We start from the raw sequence: 22946 nt of genomic DNA on the forward strand, positions 1-22946 counted from the left end.
CCTACAGGAACAACATGATTAACTTCTACACCCCACACCCCGCGGGGCCACATGGGCGCCTTGTATATATCTAGAGCGGTTGGTTGGTGGGACATTTCAGCACGCATTTTCCCCCACCCACCGCCTCCGGGCCCGCCTTCGATTCTGGCCAAACTAGCCACCGGGATCACGCTAGCAGGCCGCCGCACGCTCTAGATCGACCTCCCCCCATGCCCTCGTGCCTCGGTTGGCCGAAAAGCTGCAGATCGACGATTGTTTTGTCGCGGCCACCGAATTTGGCTTTTCCGACCAACGACGGTTGCGCCAAAGCCATGGATTGGTTGGGGAGCACCTCGCACAGCCCCGGCAAAGCGCCAACGCCGCATGCAGGTACTGGTTCATCCTCTAGTCGCCGGCGTCGGCTTGCCGGCAAGGACTCTTCCGGATGTCGCTCGGGCTTGGTGGTCACGCAACATTTCGTCGGCTTGCCGATGCCGCTCATATAGTGCGACGACTGCCTAGAGACAGTGCTGCGGCTCACATCCAACACACGGCAGCACCTCGGATGGGTATTCTTCAAATGCAATAACGACGGGGTATGCTCTTCTTTCTCTTCGGCTTTGTCATTTATTTGGTTAAGTTTCGATAGTTTATTGAGGTGTTCACCTGTGTAGGAAGATGGATGTCCATTTTGGTATTGAGAAGAAAAATAAATCAATTTATTGATAGAAAGAAACTTAATAGATGTTCGTGCACTCTTTAGTATAATTGAGGCTAACGATGCAGCTACATGTGCAATTAGATAAGAAATTAAAGGGTAAGAAACGTCTAACTTTTTAGAACCAAAGTCGAAAAATGAAGAATGCAAGATGAAGAATCCACAGATCAACAATGAATGCATGGAGAAAAATATTGATCCAACTAGTGAGAACAGTTATGAAAGTTGGATATCTTATAAAATGCCTAATTGTGATTCTTGTTTTCTTTGGTCTTGCTGTAAAGATTTGAGAAATTATGATGTATCCAATGCTTTGAAGAAAATAAAGAAGCAACTAAATGTGTTTTATGCCTGAAATTGTAATGCAAATAACAGATTTTACGGACATGGGCGGCGGCCGAACAGACCTTGCAAAACGGACCCGTAAGGATATTCTATACCCCGCAAAACGAACCGTATGACCCGTATAAAAGGATATTCGCAGAATACGGGTTCGTTTTGCGGGGTATGCTCGTCCGCCGCCCACGTCGGCCTTTTGCGTTTTTTCTGTAATCCATAAGAAAAACCCAGCTTCAACGACCCCAGCATTGTGGCAGAGTGCAGCGATATAGAAAACGATGTTCCAGGCAAAACATCATCTTCTCAACCGAATTGCACCAACCTGACAGACCAGCCACAGACCACATGCCTATTCTCCATGAGTTTTCCAGCAAAAGAAAAATGATACCCAGAAGTCAGAGATTAGACTGATATGCTACGATCCGACAACACACTTGATCACCTTCGGAAACCTCTATCGTGTCCCCGCAAAAAAAGGAAACCTCCCCCCTTCGAGATGTTCTTGTAATGTTCAGCACACAGAGATTAAGATCTAGCTCATCATGCTACTGGACTGGGAATGGGGACTAATTTACTGTTCATCAGCCACTGGCTTATAATCCTTCAGTATTTCATCGATAGCCTTATTGATTATGCTGTCTCTGGCCTGATATGAGTTGAAACAAAGATTTCATGAGTGGCTTTGAGAGACAGTATAGAGCACTGCGGTCAGCAAGAGAAGAAAAAAAGGTTACCTTTATCCCGATGGCCAGCGCTGTTCCGACATTCACCACTTGACCTAACCTAAGTGAGCTTCCTTTGTTGTCCTTCAGGCACAGGACGGGGACTTGCCTTGTGCTTGCCAGGGTTGGAATGTGCTTTGTTAGCCATTTGGGATTGCAATCAGCGGCTATAATGACGGCCTACACTACCATGAAACAAGATGTGAAATGCTTGTCAGATTTAGTGTTCGGCATACAGGTATTGAGGGAATGTATTTAATTAACACTTAAAATCACCTCTCTTTCTTTGCTCTCGAATAAACCTGACAGTAAAATATCCTAAAAACTAAGTCAATTAAGAACTCGGTCTATTTTCACCTTAGTGTTATTATAGAAGACGCATATATATAGACTTATAGAGCATGATTTGATACTAAGGCCTTACATTGCAGTATGTAATCCTCCTCGAAACAGGCTTTCGCCCCGTTTTATATATAAAGCAAACACCGAACCAAGTACACGGCCGAACGATACAAGATGGTGAGGTAGCCCTCATACAATTCCGATCCCAAGATCATCGGCCCATGCTGGGCACTACGACGCTACCTAAAGAAAGCATTGGGAGAACTGGGTACAACGCCGCACAAAGCCCTAAACACCCAAGCTCCACGACAACACCCCCAAGAGGGAAAACGGCGCAAAGTGTCGCCGCTGCCGAGTCCAGAAGGGACTAGGGTCTTTACCCGGAACCCTGGCGCGAAGAGGAGCACCACAGCGACATCTTCATGAAGATAAGGGCGCCACACAAGGTCCTTAGGACCGGGGTAACAAGTTCAGCTTCCCAGGTCCGGATCGGGGCGACCCACTGCCAAAGACAGGGAGAGTGCACGGGCCACCCACCTTTGCCGTCCCATCGCCCACACAAAGAAGAGGGAGAGCCACCACCGCCAACATGGTGCCCGCCGGAGTTGCCGCTCCAACATCCACGTCCTAGCCACCATCATCCATCCACATCATGGAGCGCCAACCATGGAAGGAAGAAAGAAAGGGTTCTCCTTTCATTCCTTGCCCGGCATCAGCCACGGGATCTGGGTCGATGCCCCCACAACAGGGGGCGTCCACACCTGCATCCCTAGCCAGTCCCGGTGGACCGGAGGGACACAATCCCGTGGCTACCGATGGTCGCCGTCGAGCCCGCTCACGCGACGCCTCTATCATGGTCACCGGTGCCAATCTGCCCGACAGAATAGCGGAGACCCGACCACCACCACTAACCACCGTGCCCGCGAGGAGAGCATTAGCACCACCCGCGGTCACATCCCGGAACAAGCCCAACCTCTCCTACCCGAAGCACACGCTTCGATCTGCCCTAGGCCTAGACCTGGCCTGCTCGAGCACAAACCCTAGATTTGCACGAGCCGCCGGCACAGATCCAGGAGAAGGAGGTCGCTACCGCCACCCTGCACCGCCTGCAACGTCACAACAGTCACACAGTGCGAAGCGTGCCCCGCCTCTCTGCCCCAACCAAGACCAACGTCCCGGCCTAGCAGAGCCCCCTGACGCATCCTCCCCGCCCGCGAGCCGAGGCATCCAGCCCGCGCCACCTAGGCTCGTGCCGCCTGCCGGCCAGGACAGCCTCTGTAGCCAGGCGCCAGGCCGCCCCCCGGCCCTCGCTGCGAGCAACTGCCGTCACGCAGATCTGGGTGCCGCCATCCCCCCCCCCCCCCCCCCCCCCGTGCGCCACAGCACACCCCACTACCAACCACATCGCCCGAAGCCCACAACCCCAGGCAACGTCGCGTCGCGCCCAGGGCGGAGGGGTCACACCGCACCGACCCCTGCCACCATGAGAACATGAGGGCCCCGCCGCCGCCGGCTCCGGTCGGGCTTTGCCCGGCCAAGCCACGGGGCGGCAGCGGGGGAGGCAGGAGAGGGAGGGGAGGGGGCTGGGGGAGGCGGATCTGGGATCCCCCCGGTCGCCGCGCGGGGGCGGCCCAGGAGGGAAAGGGGGACTTGTGTTCTCCGCAGTATGTAATCCTGACTAGAGTATATTAGCCCTTCATGAGTATTTGACCAGATAAGCAGTAAAGCGCCCATGCCTTACATCCATGGTGCACACTGAAATGTAGAGAGACATCGTTAGACCAGATGTACATAATGGAGCTCCAAGTCCATAAGAAGACAACACTTGTCTCTAGTCTCTAAACTCTAAGGCCTTATAGCAAGTTAAGAAACAAAAGTAACCTGAAATGGCACCAAAGGAGCTCTCCGCCTAGCTGTGCTGGCCGGTGCTTTACTGGAACAGCAAGAATGAGAAGCAGCGGCCACAGGCATTCGCTCAAGAACCCTTGTCACGTCGTTGACCCCAACGGAAAATTGTTGCTACAAGGGCGAAAATCATGAATGCAAAAGAACATCAGAATATTCTGAATTCACTCATGATAACAGAAGTACTTGACCTGTACTCCCTCCGTAAACTAATATAAGAGCATTTAGCACACTACTTTAGTAATCTAAACGCTCTTATATTAGTTTACAGAGGGAGTAGTAAATAACTATAAACTCCATGAAATTAAGAAAGGATGGCAATACCTTCATCCATATCTTTTCTGGCAAACCTCCCCTTGAATCCTGGGCAACCTCTACACTCCTACAGAATGGTAACCCATTTCAATATTGGCATAAAGCAACACAAAGAAATGTTGAGACAGTAAAGAAATTTACCTACTAACCTGATAAGTTTCGACAATAGTTCATCAAGACAATCTCCTATGATGTAATCTGAAGTTACTCTGTTCGAGAGAAATACCAATGAGTGAACTGAAGTAGCTTAACTTGAATAAGAAGAACAAGAAACACACAGCTACAAAGATAACTAAAAATACAACAAGGCAAAGAGCATACGCTTGTTCAGCATCTTTCAGCAACTTGATTGACTTCTCAGGTTTGTTCTTCTTCTTGCTCATTGGCACCAAACAGAGTGCTGCCAACTGACAAGAAGACCTATTAAATGTAACAGGAACATAATCAAACCTTCACTTATTTCTACCTTCAATATGTAGCATACACAATACATTCAAGAAAATCCATAATGGGATAATATAAAGAACTTCAAACGTACTTAAACATGACATACATCAGCACCGTATATTGTAAAGTTAAAGTTCAGTGCTAACAGAGCATTTTATGATTGTATTATACTAGATGCACAACAATGTCTACATCCATCTACCAGTGGCAGATCCAGAAATGGAGTGTGTCCTGCACAAACTTATACATGCTTTATCCCAGAAACTGCACAACGAACTATTTAACACACTTCCATTTAAAATTATAAAAGAAACATGTTGTTGGATGCAGGATTTTACGGTTATAAAAAAATAATTTGGTAATGACAATCAAAGAACAAATTGTACCCATGGCAATAATGTGTAGACTAATTTAGTCCAGTTACAAAAATCAGGAGAAAATTCACCTTCCACAGGCCGCGAGTTGATTGCTACAATGCTCCCAGCCTCCTATTCTCTCGGGTGTTGACCTGCCATCAACATGAAAACATATTCGCCTGAGAAATGAGGATCAGTTGAAACGAATTGATGCAATCGTAAATGGAGACACGGAGATAAACAGAGGAAGGGCTGACCACCAGCAGGAAACGAGGTGCCGCGCAGGCGACGCTGCAGCCGCGGGACGCACGGCTGCTTTGCAGGATGGAGCGGGCCGGCAGAAAGCGCACAGGGTGCCGGCAGCTCTTGCGTCAGGTCGTGGTGGCTGACCGGAGAAATGGTGTCAGAGTCGGGGAGCTAGGGCATCGCTGCGTCAGGGAGACTTCTCAGTGTTTTGGCCTGCGGAGGTGGAGCAGCAGAGGAGCAACGACGGCGGGGGAGGGGGGTGGAGGAGAAGCAGCAGCGCCACCGGAGTAGGACGTCGGATGGAGGAGACGCCTGGGAAGAAAAGTGCGCCAGCCGGCGGGAAAGAGAGGCGTGGAGGACGACGGCGGATGGTGGCGGCGCGTCACCTAATTACTGCAGAGGGCTGTGTGATGCGAGTGGGCTTTAGGTCAACGGGCCCTATAGCAGCCCAAAATGGGAGAACCTACAATCAGTTCACTGTTGTGATGTGTCTAAAAAAGCTCACTCTTGTGCTTCTCAAAAACAAAAGTGAAATTCTATGGAGAAAAGCCGCATCATTGACATCCCGTGCAACGGCTCTCTTCGTCATGCATGCATGCATGCAATGATGTCATTAAATTCGTTCTAAATGACTGGATTTTAAAAACTTAATTCGACCGATGATCCGTTTTCGCTGTTGACTTTGTTTCAACGAAATCTTTAAAACTAGATCCCATGTCGATATGTTTCGACAACTTTTTTTTTCTCATACTTACTACAATTATTGTACTTATTTGTCATATTAGTAAGTACTTACTTGTCTGATAAAAAATAACTTAATCATCAAATTTTAGAAATTACGTATAAATATGACATCTCGACATAATCAAAATGGCAAGCACAAACAACTTTTTTTAGGCGATTACGCGCAAAAATATGACAACTCAACATATTTAAAACCGGTAACCACAAAAAATTGTTTTTGGTCATCATTTGTAAATATGACAACTCGGCATAGCTAAACTAACAAACACACAAAATAGTTTTCTGGTAAAGTTGTATGTAAATATGACAAGTTAGCACATTTAAATTGATAAACACAACCTATGACATGCTTTTGTATCACGTATAATGAAAACGGCTACAAGACTTTGTAAGAAACAACATCAAAAAGTGTCAATTAAGTTATTTTTCTCAGGCAAGTAAGTGGTTAATAATATGACAAGTGGGTCAAAAAATGTGGCAAGTATGAACGAAAAAAAATAGTTGACGGAACATGTCAACATGGGATCTAGTTTTGAAGAACTCGTCGCGAGAAAGTCAATGGTGAAAGCGGATCATCGATAGAATTAACGGTTTTGTAGATAAAACTTTTTGAATTTCAAACATGAAAGGGAATCTTGATGATATCCTTGCATGCATGTAGGAGTTTTTATTATACATTATGATATCATTGCATGCATGCATGCATGAGAGAGATACTCCATGACACCGCTAATTTTACATTATATGAGTGATTAATAGGGTCTTAATTTTTGCATTGAAAAATGATTAACTAAGCCGCCGCATCGCAAGACGCGGGTGCGGCGCCGCTGTCTAGTGATGTCCAAAACAAAAAACAAGGGTTCTCTACTCTACTAAACTCTCCAGTGATCCCAAAAACAAAAATTCTCTAGTGTTACTTTCAAAAAATATTTATATAGTGTTTTTTCTAGTTTGAGCATAGACATGTGGAGTCGTTCACCACTCACCGAGAGCATATCCTCTACTCCCAATCATGGAGTACTTCGGCTGCACCAACAACATCACAGCCATTGAATGGAATATGTACGTATATGATAGACTACGGGCGTCCCCATATTGTGAATTTTGCAGAAAACCCCTATGTAAATATAAAAATAACAATAGCAGCCCCATATTGTAGCTCCAAAAGATGTGTTGGCCGAGGTTCAGAATAGAAAGAGCATGCACATCATGTACCTCATTAGCTGGTTCTTCCATGCTGATGGAACACACATAAATATAAACAATAGAGGCTCTATTGTACATATTGTATCATGGATTGTCTTAGATGATGTGCAAAATAGACCTATATTCCGTAGGAGGTGCTCAGCACAAACATTCAGCAAGTTGACTTTAAGAAGGTAAATGTAACACAAAGAATATAAGGAATTAGTAAGTCCATGAACGAAGATTAAAGAATATAAAGAATTAGTAAGTCCATGAACGAAGATTTGAAATGATAAAAAGAACAGCACAAATGCAAAGACAACAACATCAAGTAACCACCTTTGTCAAATTAGAAGGCAACACTATATTCAACATTTCTTTCCCAAATCTGAAATTACGAATCATCTCAGAACACTTCCAGATGGAGCAAAATGCTCATTGCACAGACCACAAGTTTACCAAATAACCTACACCCGAGTGAAAATTTAGCAAAATGTTGAAAAACTCAAGTGTCATCATGATAAACTAATTACATTGAGCAACTTTAGCATAGCAGGCATTAAGATGGAACATCACTGGTAGCAAATATATAGGTCCAGGTTTTACTTCATAACGGAATTAGTTGACGTGTCCAGTAACACATTTACATAGTGCCACATTCAACTAAGCAAGGAAGGACAATTGGCACACAAGCCATAAAGGTAAGCACATTAGCTTATTAGTTGATCAATATATTCTAGCAACTTAGATAGTTAAGCAGAGATGCGCAAGAGTCAAATCTATCAATGACTCCTGCTGGTTTCAATTCTTGCAGATACGAAGAGGCACTTCACTGTGGTTGCCAACCATCAGGAGCATATAGCGGAGCATATCACCTTTGTAAAATTAGGAGGTAAATAGAAAAATCTGTTGATGTTGAATCTTCATAGAGGCTACTTCCTCTGCAAATAAGAAGAAAAGCGAATTAGGGAAATATTAAAAAAGATATACTATTCAAATTAGAAGGTAACTAGGACAATTTGTTGATATTGAATCGGAGTACTCCATGCTTGGGAGTACAGGATATAATCTCATGGTACATGATACATGTAGTAGTATTATGCGATTTTCCAAGATATAATATAGAAGCATTCAATATTCTTTATTTAAAAGGGAACAAAATATATAAATCATTTAGCTGTCTTGGCCAACCTAGTACCTAGAACAATCTACAGATCAGAGATCTTTTTGGATGCTACTTGCTCTGCAAAGAAGGAAAAAAAACCTTAGCTGCAATCTACCAAAACCTAAAAAAATACTAACTACATAAAATATCATTTACCTTTTTCTTTTGTTCATGGCCTCCTCTGAACCCCTCTTCAATCTCTTACCGCTGCCCTTTGTGTTTGCTCGGGTGGATGAATTTTGATGATGCTTGGGAATGTCGTTCCATTGAAGGATTCGAACTCTTGAACTTCACTTTGCTCGTCAAACGACACTGTGTGCCTCAAGTGTGCAAGAGCATCGCCAATAAACTTTTTAAAGTATTTCATCTTTTCCTCACAAATTTTAGCTGTATGCAATGCCGAGCTGAACAACGAGCATGTTTCTGAGTACAATTTCTTGATGGTACGCGAGATGTCTCACAAATAGTTTGTTTCTCAAATCACTAGTTACTTCTGTATTGGACCGAATGGGATGTCTCTTACTTGGCGAGATAAGTTGGTGTGTGTGTGTGATTGAACAAACTGAACAACCTCATACTTGACGTCATCTTGCCTTTTTAATCCGATCATAGCCTCACAAGCGCATCTGGTTATCTTGATATTTATTTTAACCTTTTTTTCTCTGCATTTCTTGAGTATCTTGGAAAATTTCCACTGATTTTTCCTTCCTCCAACCTTCTCTTAAGCAAACAAACTTCTTCCAAATTATTACATCACCCTCTCCTTTGTGTTGTGTCCATATGCATACAGGGAAGCGAACCTCATGGGCATACGATTCTATAGAATACCAAACCCGCCTCCCAGCTATCAAAATGCATGAAAATTGAGGGTTGTAGGCTATCATCACACTCGGGCTCGTAAGTTGACCCATACGTAATTAGAAATTCAAAGATTAACTACAGAATTCGCATGACATGCACATATGAACATGAGAAATATATGAAGAAAATACCATGGAGAAGTTTGTTGGCATCATCTCCAAGTCACATTGTTGTAGTTTACCCGGCACTCAGAGCAATACTTTCATGAGAGCGGCGGTCCACCAAGCCTAAAAAAATAATTTCATGAGAGCAGCGGTACACTAAGCCTAAAAAAATAATTGGCTTTTCGTGAGAGCGGCGGTACACTAAGACTAAGACTTGGCTATATTTACCATGCACGAGCAACTAAGACTTGGCTTTTCATGAGAACGGCGGTGCACTAAGCCTAAAAAATAATTTCATGCTAAAGTAGTGAAGAGAAAATAAAATCGAATGCACATGCATTTAAATGTACTAAGGAAAAGAGTGTTCTAAAATTGGTGCTAACGAATAAATAGGGACTCCGAGAAATTAGTGAAGTCACACACATTGGGACATATAGATGAATCTTGGTCTTATCCCAACACACACTTCACATCGAGGTACTTGAATAGGTAGATGGATTTGTTTGGAATGTTGTAAATATTGTAACTGACGTGAATGCCTTGAGCATCACGTATGGGATAGAGTTGGTAGTTAAGATTTCCTTTTATCTTTCTATCTTTTCTTCTCTATCTCTATCTCTCTCGATCTCCATGTAATCTCTGCCGAACCGTGTAACCTCTCGAAAGATCCTCTCGCCATATCAATATAAAACCCGCGAGCACCCATGTATGGGTGTTGAGACGCTTCACCAAATCTAACATGGTATTCACAGCCATCTTCTTCCTCCACATCTAGCTCTCCATTAGATCAAACCAAGACGCGACAAAAACTCTCTTCAGATCCAAACCAAAACATGCATCCACGGCCTCCTCCTCCACCTCGAGCCTTTTCTCTGGCTTGAAAAACAACACCTTTGAACCACTCAGTCGCACCAATTACATCATATGGCCTGACCAGGCTCATTCCCAGATCATGGGAGCCGGTCTTTGTGGGTATATCGATCAGACAACTACGGAGCCTACCAAAATAATCTCCTCCAGAAACTCTGACGGGAAGGAACAAATTGTTCCCAGTCATGCATATACCCCTTGGGTGATCTAAGACCAGCAAATCGTGGCCTATTTGCTCAGAAACCTCTCCAAATACATCCTAGTCCAGGTTGCCTCGATGGAGACATCGCATGTGATCTGGGCAGCCCTCTCCAACATGTTTGCAGACCATTCCAAGTCTTGAGTGAACAACATCCGCATCTCTCTTTCCAATGCCCACAAAGGCTCACAATCGGTTGCTGCCTATTCTGGTTATATGAGATCATTGTCGGATAAACTTGAAGTTGCAGGTAAGCCCATTGAAGAACTGAAGCTGCTATCCTTTATCATTGTGGGGCTAGATATGGTTTATCAATCCATCATATCGGCCCTGAATGTTCGCGTCGAGCCTGTCTCCGTTGATGAGTTGTTTCTATGGTATCATACTTTGACCAGATGGTCGAGCTCTTCCGTGGCTCTGGTGCGGGAGGCTTCAAATCCTCGGCCAACATGGCTGCAAGGAATTGAGGGGAAGGCGGCAATAGCTACAACCGCGGCTCGCCTAAACCCACCAATGGTGGTGGTGGGTGTTGTGGTGGCGACGGCGGCTACCACAACTCCAACAAAAACGGCAGCAATGGTGGCGGCCCTGCCTACTACAACAACAATGGTGGTCGTGGTCACCACTACAACAACAACGATCATGGGCGCCCCTTCTACAACAACAATCAGGGGCGCCAAGTTGTCTATGTTCGTGGCTCCGGCGGTGGCAACAATAACTTCCAAGGTTATGATGAGTATGAAGGGAAGTGCCAAATTTGTAAAAAATAATAATCACATAGCGAAAGATTGTATGTGGCGCTATGAAGATTAGTAGAAAAAGAAGGTTGCAGCCGCTGTGGATGTGTCCTATGGTGTGGACACGAATTGGTATGCCGACAACGGTGCCAATGAACACATCATCTCCGTCATGGAGAGGTTAATCATGCACGAGAAGTATCATGGCCATGACCAAGTTAACTCTGCAGCAAATGGTCAAGGTATGCTTATAAGCCATATTGGTCAATCTACTATTAAAACCCTTCATCGTGATATTCGTCTCAATGATGTCCTCCTTGTGCCTCATGCATCAAAAAACCTTACATGTGTTCATAGAATTACTCTTGATAATGGTGTCTTTATAGAATTTCACTTGTTTTCTTTTTGATCAAGGATTAGGCAACGAGGAGGATTCTCTATCACGGTAGATGCGTGGACGGTCTCTACTCATTAATTCCCACACTTTGCAAGTTCAATAAACAAGCTTTCGGAGCTCTTAGAGTTTCTTTAGAATGGTGGCATAATCGTTTAGGCCATCTCTCATTTTCCATTGTTTATCAAATTCTTAGCAAGAATAAACTCCCATTTGTTGGTGAGAAAAATTGTGAAACCATTTGTGATTCATGCCAGCGTGCAAAAAATCATCAATTACCCTACCCTGTTTCTACTAGTATGTCTGTTAAAACTTTGCAATTGATCTTTTCTAATGTTTGGGGTCCAGCACCCTCTTCTGTTGGTAGACACAATTATTATGTGAGCTTCATTGATGACTATAGTAAATACATGTGGATCTACCTTCTAAAGAAGCGTTCTGATGTGTTTCAAGTCTTTCATAATTTTCAAGCTCTTGTTGAAAGACAATTTGATTGTAAAATTCTTGCTATACAATCAGACTGGGGTGGTGAGTATGAGAAACTTAATTCTTTCTTACAAAAGAGAGGTATCTCTCATCATGTTCCTTGCCCACATGCTCACCAACAAAATGGCTCTGTCGAACGCAAGCATCGTCATATCGTTGTAGGAGGCCTAGCTCTTCTTGCTACTACATACATGCCATTAAAATTTTGGGATGAAGCTTTCTTAACTGCCGTTCATCTCATCAATATTCGTCGAGTCGTGTCATCGACAATGAAACACCTACAGAACGTCTTCTTCACATAAAACCAGATTATGCTCCCCTTCGTGTTTTATGTTGTGCGTGTTGGCCTAACCTTCGTCCTTATAATAATGGTAAACTCATGTCCGGCTTGAAACAATGTGTTTTTCTTGGTTATAGTGCTCGACACAAGGGTTCAAGTCTCTAGATGTAGCTATTGGCCGTGTCTATATCTTCAGAGATGTTGTTTTCGTTGAAACTCGGTTCCCCTTTGCTAAACTTCATGCTAATGCCAGTGCTCTTCTACGCCAAGAAATCCTTCTTTTTCCACCTTCTCTCTCTAGTATTGATCATGAGGGTAATAACAGTAGTTCTGACTTATTTATGTCTAATCATCATACTATGCCTAAGTCATTTGCTGTAGAAACAATTATTGATACCGAAAATAGGGTTCAAAATCACGCCGTGGTTGGTCATTTTATGTGTCCCCCGCCGGGTGACACCGCTACCCAAGAAGGATCTGCCTCTAGATCCTGCCCGCCGCAGACTACAACAGGATCCGCCCGTGGAGCTCCTGGTGCAGACAGTGTGGATGAGGCCGGGTCTGCCTCGTCCTCTGCGCCTCCGCACGACGACCCCGACATCGCTCCCTCAAGAATATCCCCTGACGCCACTGATTCGCCCGGGACCTCCATGAACTCGCCCTTGTGATCTCTTGTCATCGGGCCTGCCGCAGCCACGGGAGGATAGGCTGGTGGATCTTCTACGGCAGATAGCAGCCATGTGGTTACCCCTGCAGAACCACGTACACACCTACAAAAGGGAGTTTCTAACAGAATAAATTACAAAATTTTCTCCAAATATGGTTTTTCTTGCATGGCAGGAGAACCTGAAAGTCTCATGGATGCACTTGGTGATGACATATGGAAAACAGCCATGAATGATGAGTTTATGGCCTTGCAGAAAATAAGACCCCGCATTTGGTCCCTCCTCAACAAGGCAGAAACTTGATAGATTGCAAGTGGGTGTACCGAATCAAACGAAAGTCCGATGGAACTATAGATCGCTACAAGGCCAGGTTGGTGGCAAAGGGTTTTAAGCAAATGTATGGGTTGGATTACGAGGATACATTTAGCTCTATAGTTAAAGCTGCCACCATTTGACTTGTATTATCAATTGTTGTTTCTAGAGGATGGTGTTTGAGATAGCTACATGTGCAGAGTGAGTTTCTTAATGGTATTCTGGAAGAAGATGTTTACATAAAACAACCTCCTGGATTTGAGGACAAAAAGAAGCCTTTTCATGTATGCAAACTTGATAAAGCACTATATGGTCTCAAACACGCTCCAAGGGCTTGGTACTCAAGACTAAGTATGAAACTTCAGGCACTTTGTTTCACTCCCTCCAAGTCTGACACCTCATTGATTATTTTTGCCAAGCCAAAGGTTCTTGTGTTTGTTCTTATATATTTTGATGATATTATTGTTACTAGCTCCTCCAATGATGAAGTGACAAAATTACTAAAGAGTTTGGGTTCTGAGTTTGCTCTCAAGGACTTGGGGGACTTACATTTCTTCTTGGGTATTGAGGCTAATAAAGATAATGACACTTTGCATTTATCTCAAGCTAAATATGCAAGTGAGCTTTTAACAAGAATTGGCATGCAAAACTGTAAATCCGCACCTACACCATTGTATAGTTCAACACATTTATCATTAACAGATAGAGAACTTTTGCATCAAGAAGATATCAGCAGTTACAGGAGCATGCTTGGTGATCTTCAGTACTTTACCCTCACTCTTCCTGATATTTCCTTTGTTGTCAACAAGGTTTGTGAGTTCCTTCATGCACCCACCACCACTCATTGGACAGCAGTCAAGAGAATTTTGAGGTATATCAAAAATACATTGACTGTTGGGTTCACATTCAGAAAGTAAACATCTACCCTTATAAGTGCATTCTCTCATGCGGACTGGGCTGATCACTTAGATGATAGAAGGTCCACTAGTGCGTTTGCTATATTTTATGGTCCAAATTTAATATCATGGTGTTCAAAGAAACATGCAATAGTTGCAAGGCCAAGTATAGAGGTAGAATACAAGGCATTAGCAAATGCAAGAGGTGAGGTTATCTCGATTCAGTTCATGTTGAAGGAACTTAAAATTCCAGAAGTACATCCTCCATGTTTATGGTGTGATAACCTTGGTGCTACCTATCTTTCAGCTAACGTAGTTTTCATGTTAAGACCAAACATGTTGAGATAGAGTTTCACTCTGTGAGAGAAAGAGTTGCAAACAAGAAGTTGGATGTTAGATTTATCTCCTCCAAAGACCAGATTAGAGATTGGTTCACCAAAGCATTGCCCAAAAAGGGGTTTGAAGAATTTCGGCATAATCTCAACTTAGTAAAGTTGTGATTTAGGGGGAGTGTTGAAAATATTGTAACGTGACGTGAATGCCTTGAGCATCACGCATAGGATAGAGTTGGTAGTTAAGATTTCCTTTTATCTTTCTATCTTTTCTTCTCTACCTCTATCTCTCTTGATCTCCATGTAATCTCTATCGAACCCTGTAACCTCTTGAGAGGTCCTCTCGCCATATCAATATAAAACCTATGGGAACCCATGTATGGGTGTTGAGACACTTCACCAAATCTAACATGGAACTCACGTACAATATCAGGCCATAAGTTGGTGAAATTTTACTATCACTATTTTTTCATGAGAGGTGTATGATCGGATGGGGTCCAGAGTTGAGTTTCCTTAGAACAAACGATTGACGTGAAATTCATACAAGCGATTACTAATACAAATTCTATAGCAACTCTATCCTTCATATCTTGATATAATTGACGTTTCGATGCGACACAAACTTTTTTAGTGCTCAAGTTGGTAGTCATTTGTTCTCATCATAGTTTCTTTTGTAATGCAGGTTTTATTGTTCGGGTTTATCACAGAGGATGAGAATATGTTGTTCTAGGGGCAAGCCTGATATAAGTAGTACTAATGATCTAAAAGTGAGATCCACTTTGGGTCTTTGAATTTTTTTAAGCTCACTTTTATAGAAAATGCTATTACTGAAGGATTTGTTCATCATCCAAAACCAACATATGACCACACAAAGGATCTTGTTGCAGAAATAAAAAGTAAATTGTAACATGTAGCTTACCAAATGGTGAGCCAGTGATATTCAATGGATTTATGCCGACATTTTTCCTAATAATAGTATTCTCAAACATGTAAGTCTGAAGCTTCTATTCCTTCACTTGGGCATGTCAGCAATTTAAAGGAGACTGAACGAACCGACTCCTTCATCTCGTCGTGTGAAAAATGTGAAGTCTGAAGTAGCTACATCTCACAAAATTAAGATAAAGAGTATGATGGATCAAAACTAGAACGCACAATAGTAGCATAGATTTCGGAACATCCAACATCATACCTGAAGATCAGAGTTATCTTCCTCGACATTGACGGATGGGGGATCTAGGCATCGGGTTGGAAGGATCGGCTGGAGTGAGGAAGGGGTGTGATCTGGAGAATGGCAAGGAAAAAATTGAGATACTCCTCTATTGGACGTCCTTACTCTGGGGAGCTCGTTTGCCTGATGTCGAAGCGCATCACAGGGTGAGGTCCATTATAGTAGCCAGTTGTCTGGACAGTTACAAGTATAATGGCTAGTGTTACTGTAGTCCCCTATTTCATGATTGTCGTAGCTCCCTGAAGCCATTGATCTCGCATCCAATGGCTCATGTGACAAGATACCGGTTCACCAACGGTGCTCTATGTACAAGCGTCGATCCCTAATCCAACGGTGGTAGTCCACTTAGTAGTCGTTGTTCATCGTTGGGCAAGACCATCTGCGGTGCACTTTTTCTCATGCTTTACCCTAGCTTGTAATGGCTATAAATCCACCCATTTCTCTTTGTTTTTGGTCATGTTGAATTGTATTGGATGTGAACCCTAGCCGTCGGTGGCATGCTAAACTACTTTCCCCTCTTTAAGCAACAAACCCTAACTCGAAATCCTTCCAAATTCTTCCCAAATATTAGTGTTCTGTGTCAAGCTTTTCTCAATTCGAGTTCAGGGCATGACAATTGGTATCTAGAGCCTGTCAATCCTCAGCGATGGAGTGAATCCTGTAGGTTGGCGACGCTGGAAATCCCCTATGTGGTTCGTTGGCGGTGGAAGTGGTAGTGCTCAGATGCCGTCAAATCTCTGCCTGGTTGCTAGAGAAAATTTCTTTGGTAGTAAAACGGAGCTACTAAGATCTGACCAGCACCACGAGCAGCGAGAGCTAGCGACAGAAACAACGAGAAAAATGAGATACCTACGATCCCATCCTTTCCCATCCATGTTCTCTCAGTCATGGAGTGCGTCGATGAATCCGACGACACAACGAACCTCTAGCTGGATTCTTTGGAGCTGGATATCAAGACAGTGCAGTGAGACTGCGAGGAAGACCGCAAGGACTTTCTGGAGTTCTAGTCCATGGTCAACATAAATTCCATCCCAATGTAGAGGAATTTAGACAAGATACAAGAAAAATTCCGCCGTTTGTTGTTCGATCCAGACCCAGGCGAAGAAGTTGCAGAAAATTCTGCTCAAGGTAGTATACAACCAAAGTACAACACAATCAAATCACCGGTTGTACCACTCGGGAGGCCCAAGCAGTTAACAACACCTACTCCTCCGTTAGTAACACAACCTGAGAAACAACAGCCAGCTATCGGGTCAGCCACACTAAGGGATGAATTCGGCAAGGATCTCAATTTGGATGGTATACCGAAAGCTCCTTACACGCACCCGAACTATGGCAATTCGAAGGGGGATCCAAATCAAGCGGGTGGACAAGGACAGAATGCATTATGATCATAATAGATGAAATGGAAGATGAAGAGGGTAATGATGGGCAATTTCGAAGGTCAAGGCCTTCCACTCCTAGTGAGGGCAGACGAGTAGTGTTCAATGTCAAGCCTACGAAACTGAACATAACGGAATTTGAAGGAAATGACGTGGATTCCTGGATTCAGAATCTAGAACAATACTATGTTGCACCTCGTACCCCAATTTAGCATCACACTGAATTGGCAGTATCATATCTCAAAGGACCAGCAGTGCAATGGTGGAGAGGAACATGGTATGCACCAAGCAATGTGCCTTGGCATAGATTCTACTCTTATCTAACTGAGAGATGTGTTGTAGATTCTGTCTATGATATTGTTAGTTCCTTTCATGGAATACAACAAACATCTTTAGTGGCAATATATGTGGAACAATTTGAGAGGCTAATGAATGTTATGAGAAGAGAAAATCTTGCTATCCCTACTGATTACTACGTAGCTAGTTTCCTCTCTGGCCCTAGTCCTTACATCAGGAGTCTTGTGGAATGCTTTAAACCCAAAGATCTACAAACAACAATGCGTTATGCTAGAAGAAAGGAAAAAGGTATTGTCCATGTATCATCAAAAACTTATGTTTCCCAACCCAAAAGAGAGGTTGTGGTTGAACCTCCCAAAGTACCTATTGTAGTTCCAATCCAGAATAGAAATAACATGATACAACAAGCTAAGAAAACCAAGTGTGTTACAAGTGCAGGGAGCCTTGGGTGCGTGGCCATGGGAAAGTATGTAAAATGAGTCAGAGAGCTCAAATTCAAGCTTTGCGAGCTCAAGAGACAGAGAATTCTAAAACAATTTTTGTGACTGACTTTGATGATCCAGAATTGGACAATGTGGAAGCTCCTCCAGAAGATGATGTGTTACAGCTATCAATGCATGCTGCTATGGGTGTGGGTGCGGCTAAAAGTACATTCATCTTGTCAGTTAAAGTGGGAAACATGACAGCTACAACATGAGTAGATAGTGGCAGCACTTCTACTTTTGTGTCTCCAGAAATGGCTGAAAATATGCCAACTACACCAATTGCTACCCAAAAAATGAAAGTGGCAGTGGAAAGTGGAGGCATTTTGTGGAGTGAATTTGCTATTAAAGATTGTCCTTATACTATTCAAGGCCACCAATTTACTGACAACTTCAGAGTGCTGAAACTAAAAGGATATGATATGGTACTGGGGTGGATTGGTTGAAGAAATACAGTCCAATCGAGATAGATTTCATCAAAATGGAAATGAAAATTACTTTGAATAGTGGAGAACTAGTAACATTTGTGGATGAAATTGTCCCCTTAAAACCAGTTACTGCAACACAGGACAATACTAACAAGTTACTAGAGCAAGCTGTGTGTGATTTTTCCTCTTTACGGCTTGTGGGTCTGATGTGGTAGCAACACTGAAAGAAATTCCTCCAGAACTGCAACCTTTGCTAGATCAATATGAAAAATTGTTCCAAGAACCTACTGAACTGCCTCCAAGTAGAACTTGTGATCATAGAATTCCACTCATGGAAGGGGCAAAAATAGTAAATCACAGGACTTACAGAGTGCCCCACCACCAGAAGGAAATTTTAGAGAAAGTCATATTGGATATTCTTAAAGCTGGTGTGATTAGACCAAGCACAAGCCCATTTTCCTCTCATATTCTACTGGTCAAGAAAAAGGATGGATCTTGGATATTGTGTACTGACTACAGAAAGCTCAATGTTGTCACTGTTTTAAACAAATACCCAACACGAGTAATTGAAGATCTGTTGGACCAGTTGAAAGGAGCAAAGTTCTTTTCTAAGATTGATTTAAGAAATGGTTATCATCAAATTAGAATGGCTAAGGAAGATATCCCTAAAACATCATTTATCACTCACATGGGGTTGTTTGAATACTTGGTAATGTCTTTTTCTCTGACCAATGGCCCTCTGATATGTCTCCAACATATCTATAATTTTTTATTGTTCCATGTTGTTATATTATCGTGTTAAGATCCGTTATGGGTCATAATGCACCAATTTATATTATTTTTGAGCACTAACCTATTAACCCAGTGCCCAGTGCGAGCTGTTGTTTTCTCCATTTTTTGTTTTTCTGGTTTTCAGTACCGAACAAAGTCCAATTGCCATGAAACTTTTTGGTGATTTTTTATGGACCAAAGGAAGACCTCGAAGCTTTGGGAGGAGACCTGGAGCTGCACGAGGAGCCCACAAGGCAACAGGGCGTGCCACTAGAGAACACTACGGCCCCCGGGTCTATTCACTTATATATTCAGAAAACTTACATTTTTATCGTTGCCTTCTTTTATCTTTTATTTTAGTTACTATTCTCAACAATTATCTACACAACTTACTTGCTTGCAAATAACAAGAACAAGGGGATTGACAACCCTCTTGCCCGCATTGGGTGCAAGTTGTTTTCTCTTTTGTGTGCAGACACTCAAGAGGGCTGAGGATTGATATTCCTATTGGTTCGATTAAACTTGGTTTCTTAATCGAGGGAAATACTTACCCGCATTGTGTTGCGATAACCCGCTATTCTTCATGGAAAACCCAACGCAGATCACAAGCATCAGGAAGGATTCGTTATCATGTGTGAGTTTGAAGTTAGTGATGCCTACGCCTGTAGCGCGGAAGCCCTTGATTTTCCAACTTCACGTTGTGAAGAGAATGCTAAAAGAAATTTTGAAGAAGTTGCTAATGAAAAACTTGATAATCTTACAGATGATGATCCTCCTAAGGTAGAACTTATTATGCAAACTAAGAAACTCTGCATAGGTAATAGTAATATTATTGGAAAGCATGTCATTCAAGAAGTCTTTGAGTATGCGCTCGCCTCCCTCTCATTAAAGCATCCATGCTTGATGAAAATAAATATGTGGATGCTATCACCATGCTTATAATGAAATCGGAAAGAAAATTTGTGCATCTCCATCCTGTGCTTCAAAAGATATTTTTGGGACTCCCTAGCTTGCATGATTCCGAGATTAAGAAATTTGCTATAACTATCCTTATGTATGAATTATTCCATATTTTGTGTGAAGCAAAATTAATTTTTGCCTTCTATGGAATAAAATATGAATGTCCTCCCATAGAAGAAATCATCCATAACAAAGATGCTATGCGTAGGTTGGAATCTAATGACTATCATGGATTTGATATAAAATGGTGAAGAATGTGCTTCCGAAGAATTAACACAATATTTGTTTCTCCACACTTGTGATACATTTGAATGGATTGCTAAAGGAATTAATGAAGGGTTTAGGGAGGATTGGCAAGAAAACACTATTAGGGAAGCTATTAGTGATGAAATTCATGTCTTATATGAGGAACCTGTTGGGGAACGTCGCATGGGAAACAAAAAGTTTCCTACGCGCACGAAGACCTATCATGGTGATGTCCATCTACGAGAGGGGATTTCCGATCTACGTACCCTTGTAGATCGCACAGTAGGAAGTGTTAAGAAACGCGGTTGATGTAGTGGAACATCCTCACGTCCCTCGATCCACCCCGCGAACCGTCCCACGAACCGTCCCGCGATCCGTCCCACGATCCGCTTCGATCTAGTGCCGAACGGACGGCACCTCCGCGTTCAATACACGTACAGCTCGACGATGATCTCGGCCTTCTTGATTCAGCAAGAGATACGGAGAGTTAGATGAGTTCTCCGGCAGCGTGACAGCGCTCCGGATGTTGGTGGTGATCTTATCTCAGCAGGGCTTCGCCCAAGCTCCGCAGAAACGCAATCTAGAGGAAAAACCGTGGAGGTATGTGGTCGAGCTACCGTGGCAATGTTGTCTCAAATCAGCCCCAATACCTCAGTATATATAGGAGGGAGGGGAGGGACCTTGCCTTGAGGCTCAAGGGAGCCCCAAGGGGTCGGCCGAAGGGGGGAGGAGGAATCCTCCTCCAATCCTAGTCCAACTAGGATTGGAAGGTGGAGTCCTTCCCTTCCTTCCCACTTCCCCTTTTTTTTTCTTTCTCTTTAATTTTTCTTATCTCTTGTGGAGGGACCTTCTTGGGCTTGCCCACCAGCCCACTAAGGGCTGGTGCAGCACCCCTAAGGCCTATGGGCTTCCCCCGAGTAGGCTGCCCCCCGGTGAACATCCGGAACCCATTCGTCACTCCCGGTACATTCCCGGTAATGCCGAAAACTTTCCGGTAATCAAATGAGGTCATACTATATGTCAATCTTCGTCTCCGGACCATTCCATAAACTGTCGTGATGTCCGTGATCTCATCCGGAACTCCGAACAACATTCGGTAACCAACCATATAACTCAAATACGCATAAAACAACGCCGAACCTTAAGTGTGCAGACCCTGCGGGTTCGAGAACTATGTAGACATGATCCGAGGGACTCCTCGGTCAATATCCAATAGCGGAACCTAGATGCCCATATTGGATCCTACATATTCTACGAAGATCTTATCGTTTGAACCTTAGTGCCAAGGATTCATATAATCCCGTATGTCATTCCCTTTGTCCTTCGATATGTTACTTGCCCGAGATTCGATCCTCGGTATCCGCATACCTATTTCAATCTCGTTTACCGGCAAGTCTCTTTACTCGTTCCGTAATACAAGATCTCATGACTTACACTAAGTCACGTTGCTTGCAAGGCTTGTGTGTGATGATATATTACCGAGTGGGCCCCGAGATACCTCTCCGTCACACGGAGTGACAAATCCCAGTCTTGATCCATACTAACCCAACGGACACCTTTCGGAATACCTGTAGAGCATCTTTATAGTCACCCAGTTACGTTGTGATGTTTGATACACACAAAGCATTCCTCCGGTGCCAGTGAGTTATATGATCTCATGGTCATAGGAATAAATACTTGACATGCAGAAAATAGTAGCAACAAAATGACACGATCAACATGCTACGTCCATTAGTTTGGGTCTAGTCCATCACATGATTCACCCAATGATGTGATCCAGTTATCAAGCAACAACTCCTTGTACATAGTCAGAAGACCCTGACTATCCTTGATCAACTGGCTAGCCAACTAGAGGCTTGCTAGGGACAGTGTTTTGTCTATGTATCCACACATGTATCTAAGTCTTCATTCAATACAATTATAGCATGGATAATAAACGATTATCTTGATACGGGAATTATAATAACAACTTATTTATCATTGCCTCTAGGGCATAATTCCAACAGTCTCCCACTTGCACTAGAGTCAATAATCTAGTCCTCACATCACCATGCGAATTACATTGTAATAAATCTAACACCCATACAGTTCTGGTGTTGATCATGCTTTGCCCGTGGAAGAGGTTTAGTCAGCGGGTCTGCCACATTCAGATCCGTGTGCACTTTGCATATATTCACGTCCTCCTCCTCGACGTAGTCGCGAATGAGGTTGAAGCGTCGTTTGATGTGTCTGGTCTTCTTGTGAAACCGTGGTTCCTTTGCTAAGGCAATGGCACCCGTGTTGTCACAAAACAGGGTTATTGGATTCAGTGCGCTCGGCACCACTCCAAGATCTATCATGAACTGCTTCATCCAGACACCCTCCTTAGCTGCCTCCGAGGCAGCCATGTACTCCACTTCACATGTAGAATCAGCTACGACACTTTGCTTGGAACCGCACCAGCTTACCGCACCCCCATTAAGAATAAATACGTATCCGGTCTGCGACTTAGAGTCGTCCGAATCTGTGTCAAAGCTTGCATCGACGTAACCTTTTATGGCGAGCTCTTCGTCA

General features: G+C 43.4%; 1 protein-coding gene across 4 annotated transcripts; it reads right to left on the reverse strand.

The window, feature by feature from the left end:
- Nucleotides 1–1253: 1253 nt before the first annotated feature.
- LOC123425126 lies at nt 1254–5749 on the reverse strand. Of its 4 annotated transcripts, none has more exons than XM_045108801.1 (8): nt 5384–5749; nt 5213–5275; nt 4642–4727; nt 4470–4529; nt 4330–4387; nt 3982–4119; nt 1771–1938; nt 1254–1682 (listed from the first exon to the last, which is right to left on the reverse strand). In XM_045108801.1, exons 3-8 carry the CDS (start codon nt 4701–4703, stop codon nt 1608–1610), a joined length of 561 nt encoding a protein of 186 aa, XP_044964736.1. In that variant the 5' UTR covers nt 4704–4727; nt 5213–5275; nt 5384–5749; the 3' UTR covers nt 1254–1607. The 4 variants fall into 4 exon arrangements, with proteins under 4 accessions (XP_044964736.1, XP_044964734.1, XP_044964735.1 ...); XM_045108799.1 differs by having other exon boundaries at nt 4642–4740; XM_045108800.1 differs by having other exon boundaries at nt 5381–5749.
- Between the last annotated feature and the right edge of the window lie 17197 nt (nt 5750–22946).

Source organism: Hordeum vulgare, chromosome 2H, assembly GCF_904849725.1.
Source record: "Hordeum vulgare subsp. vulgare chromosome 2H, MorexV3_pseudomolecules_assembly, whole genome shotgun sequence".
NCBI lineage: Eukaryota > Viridiplantae > Streptophyta > Magnoliopsida > Poales > Poaceae > Hordeum > Hordeum vulgare.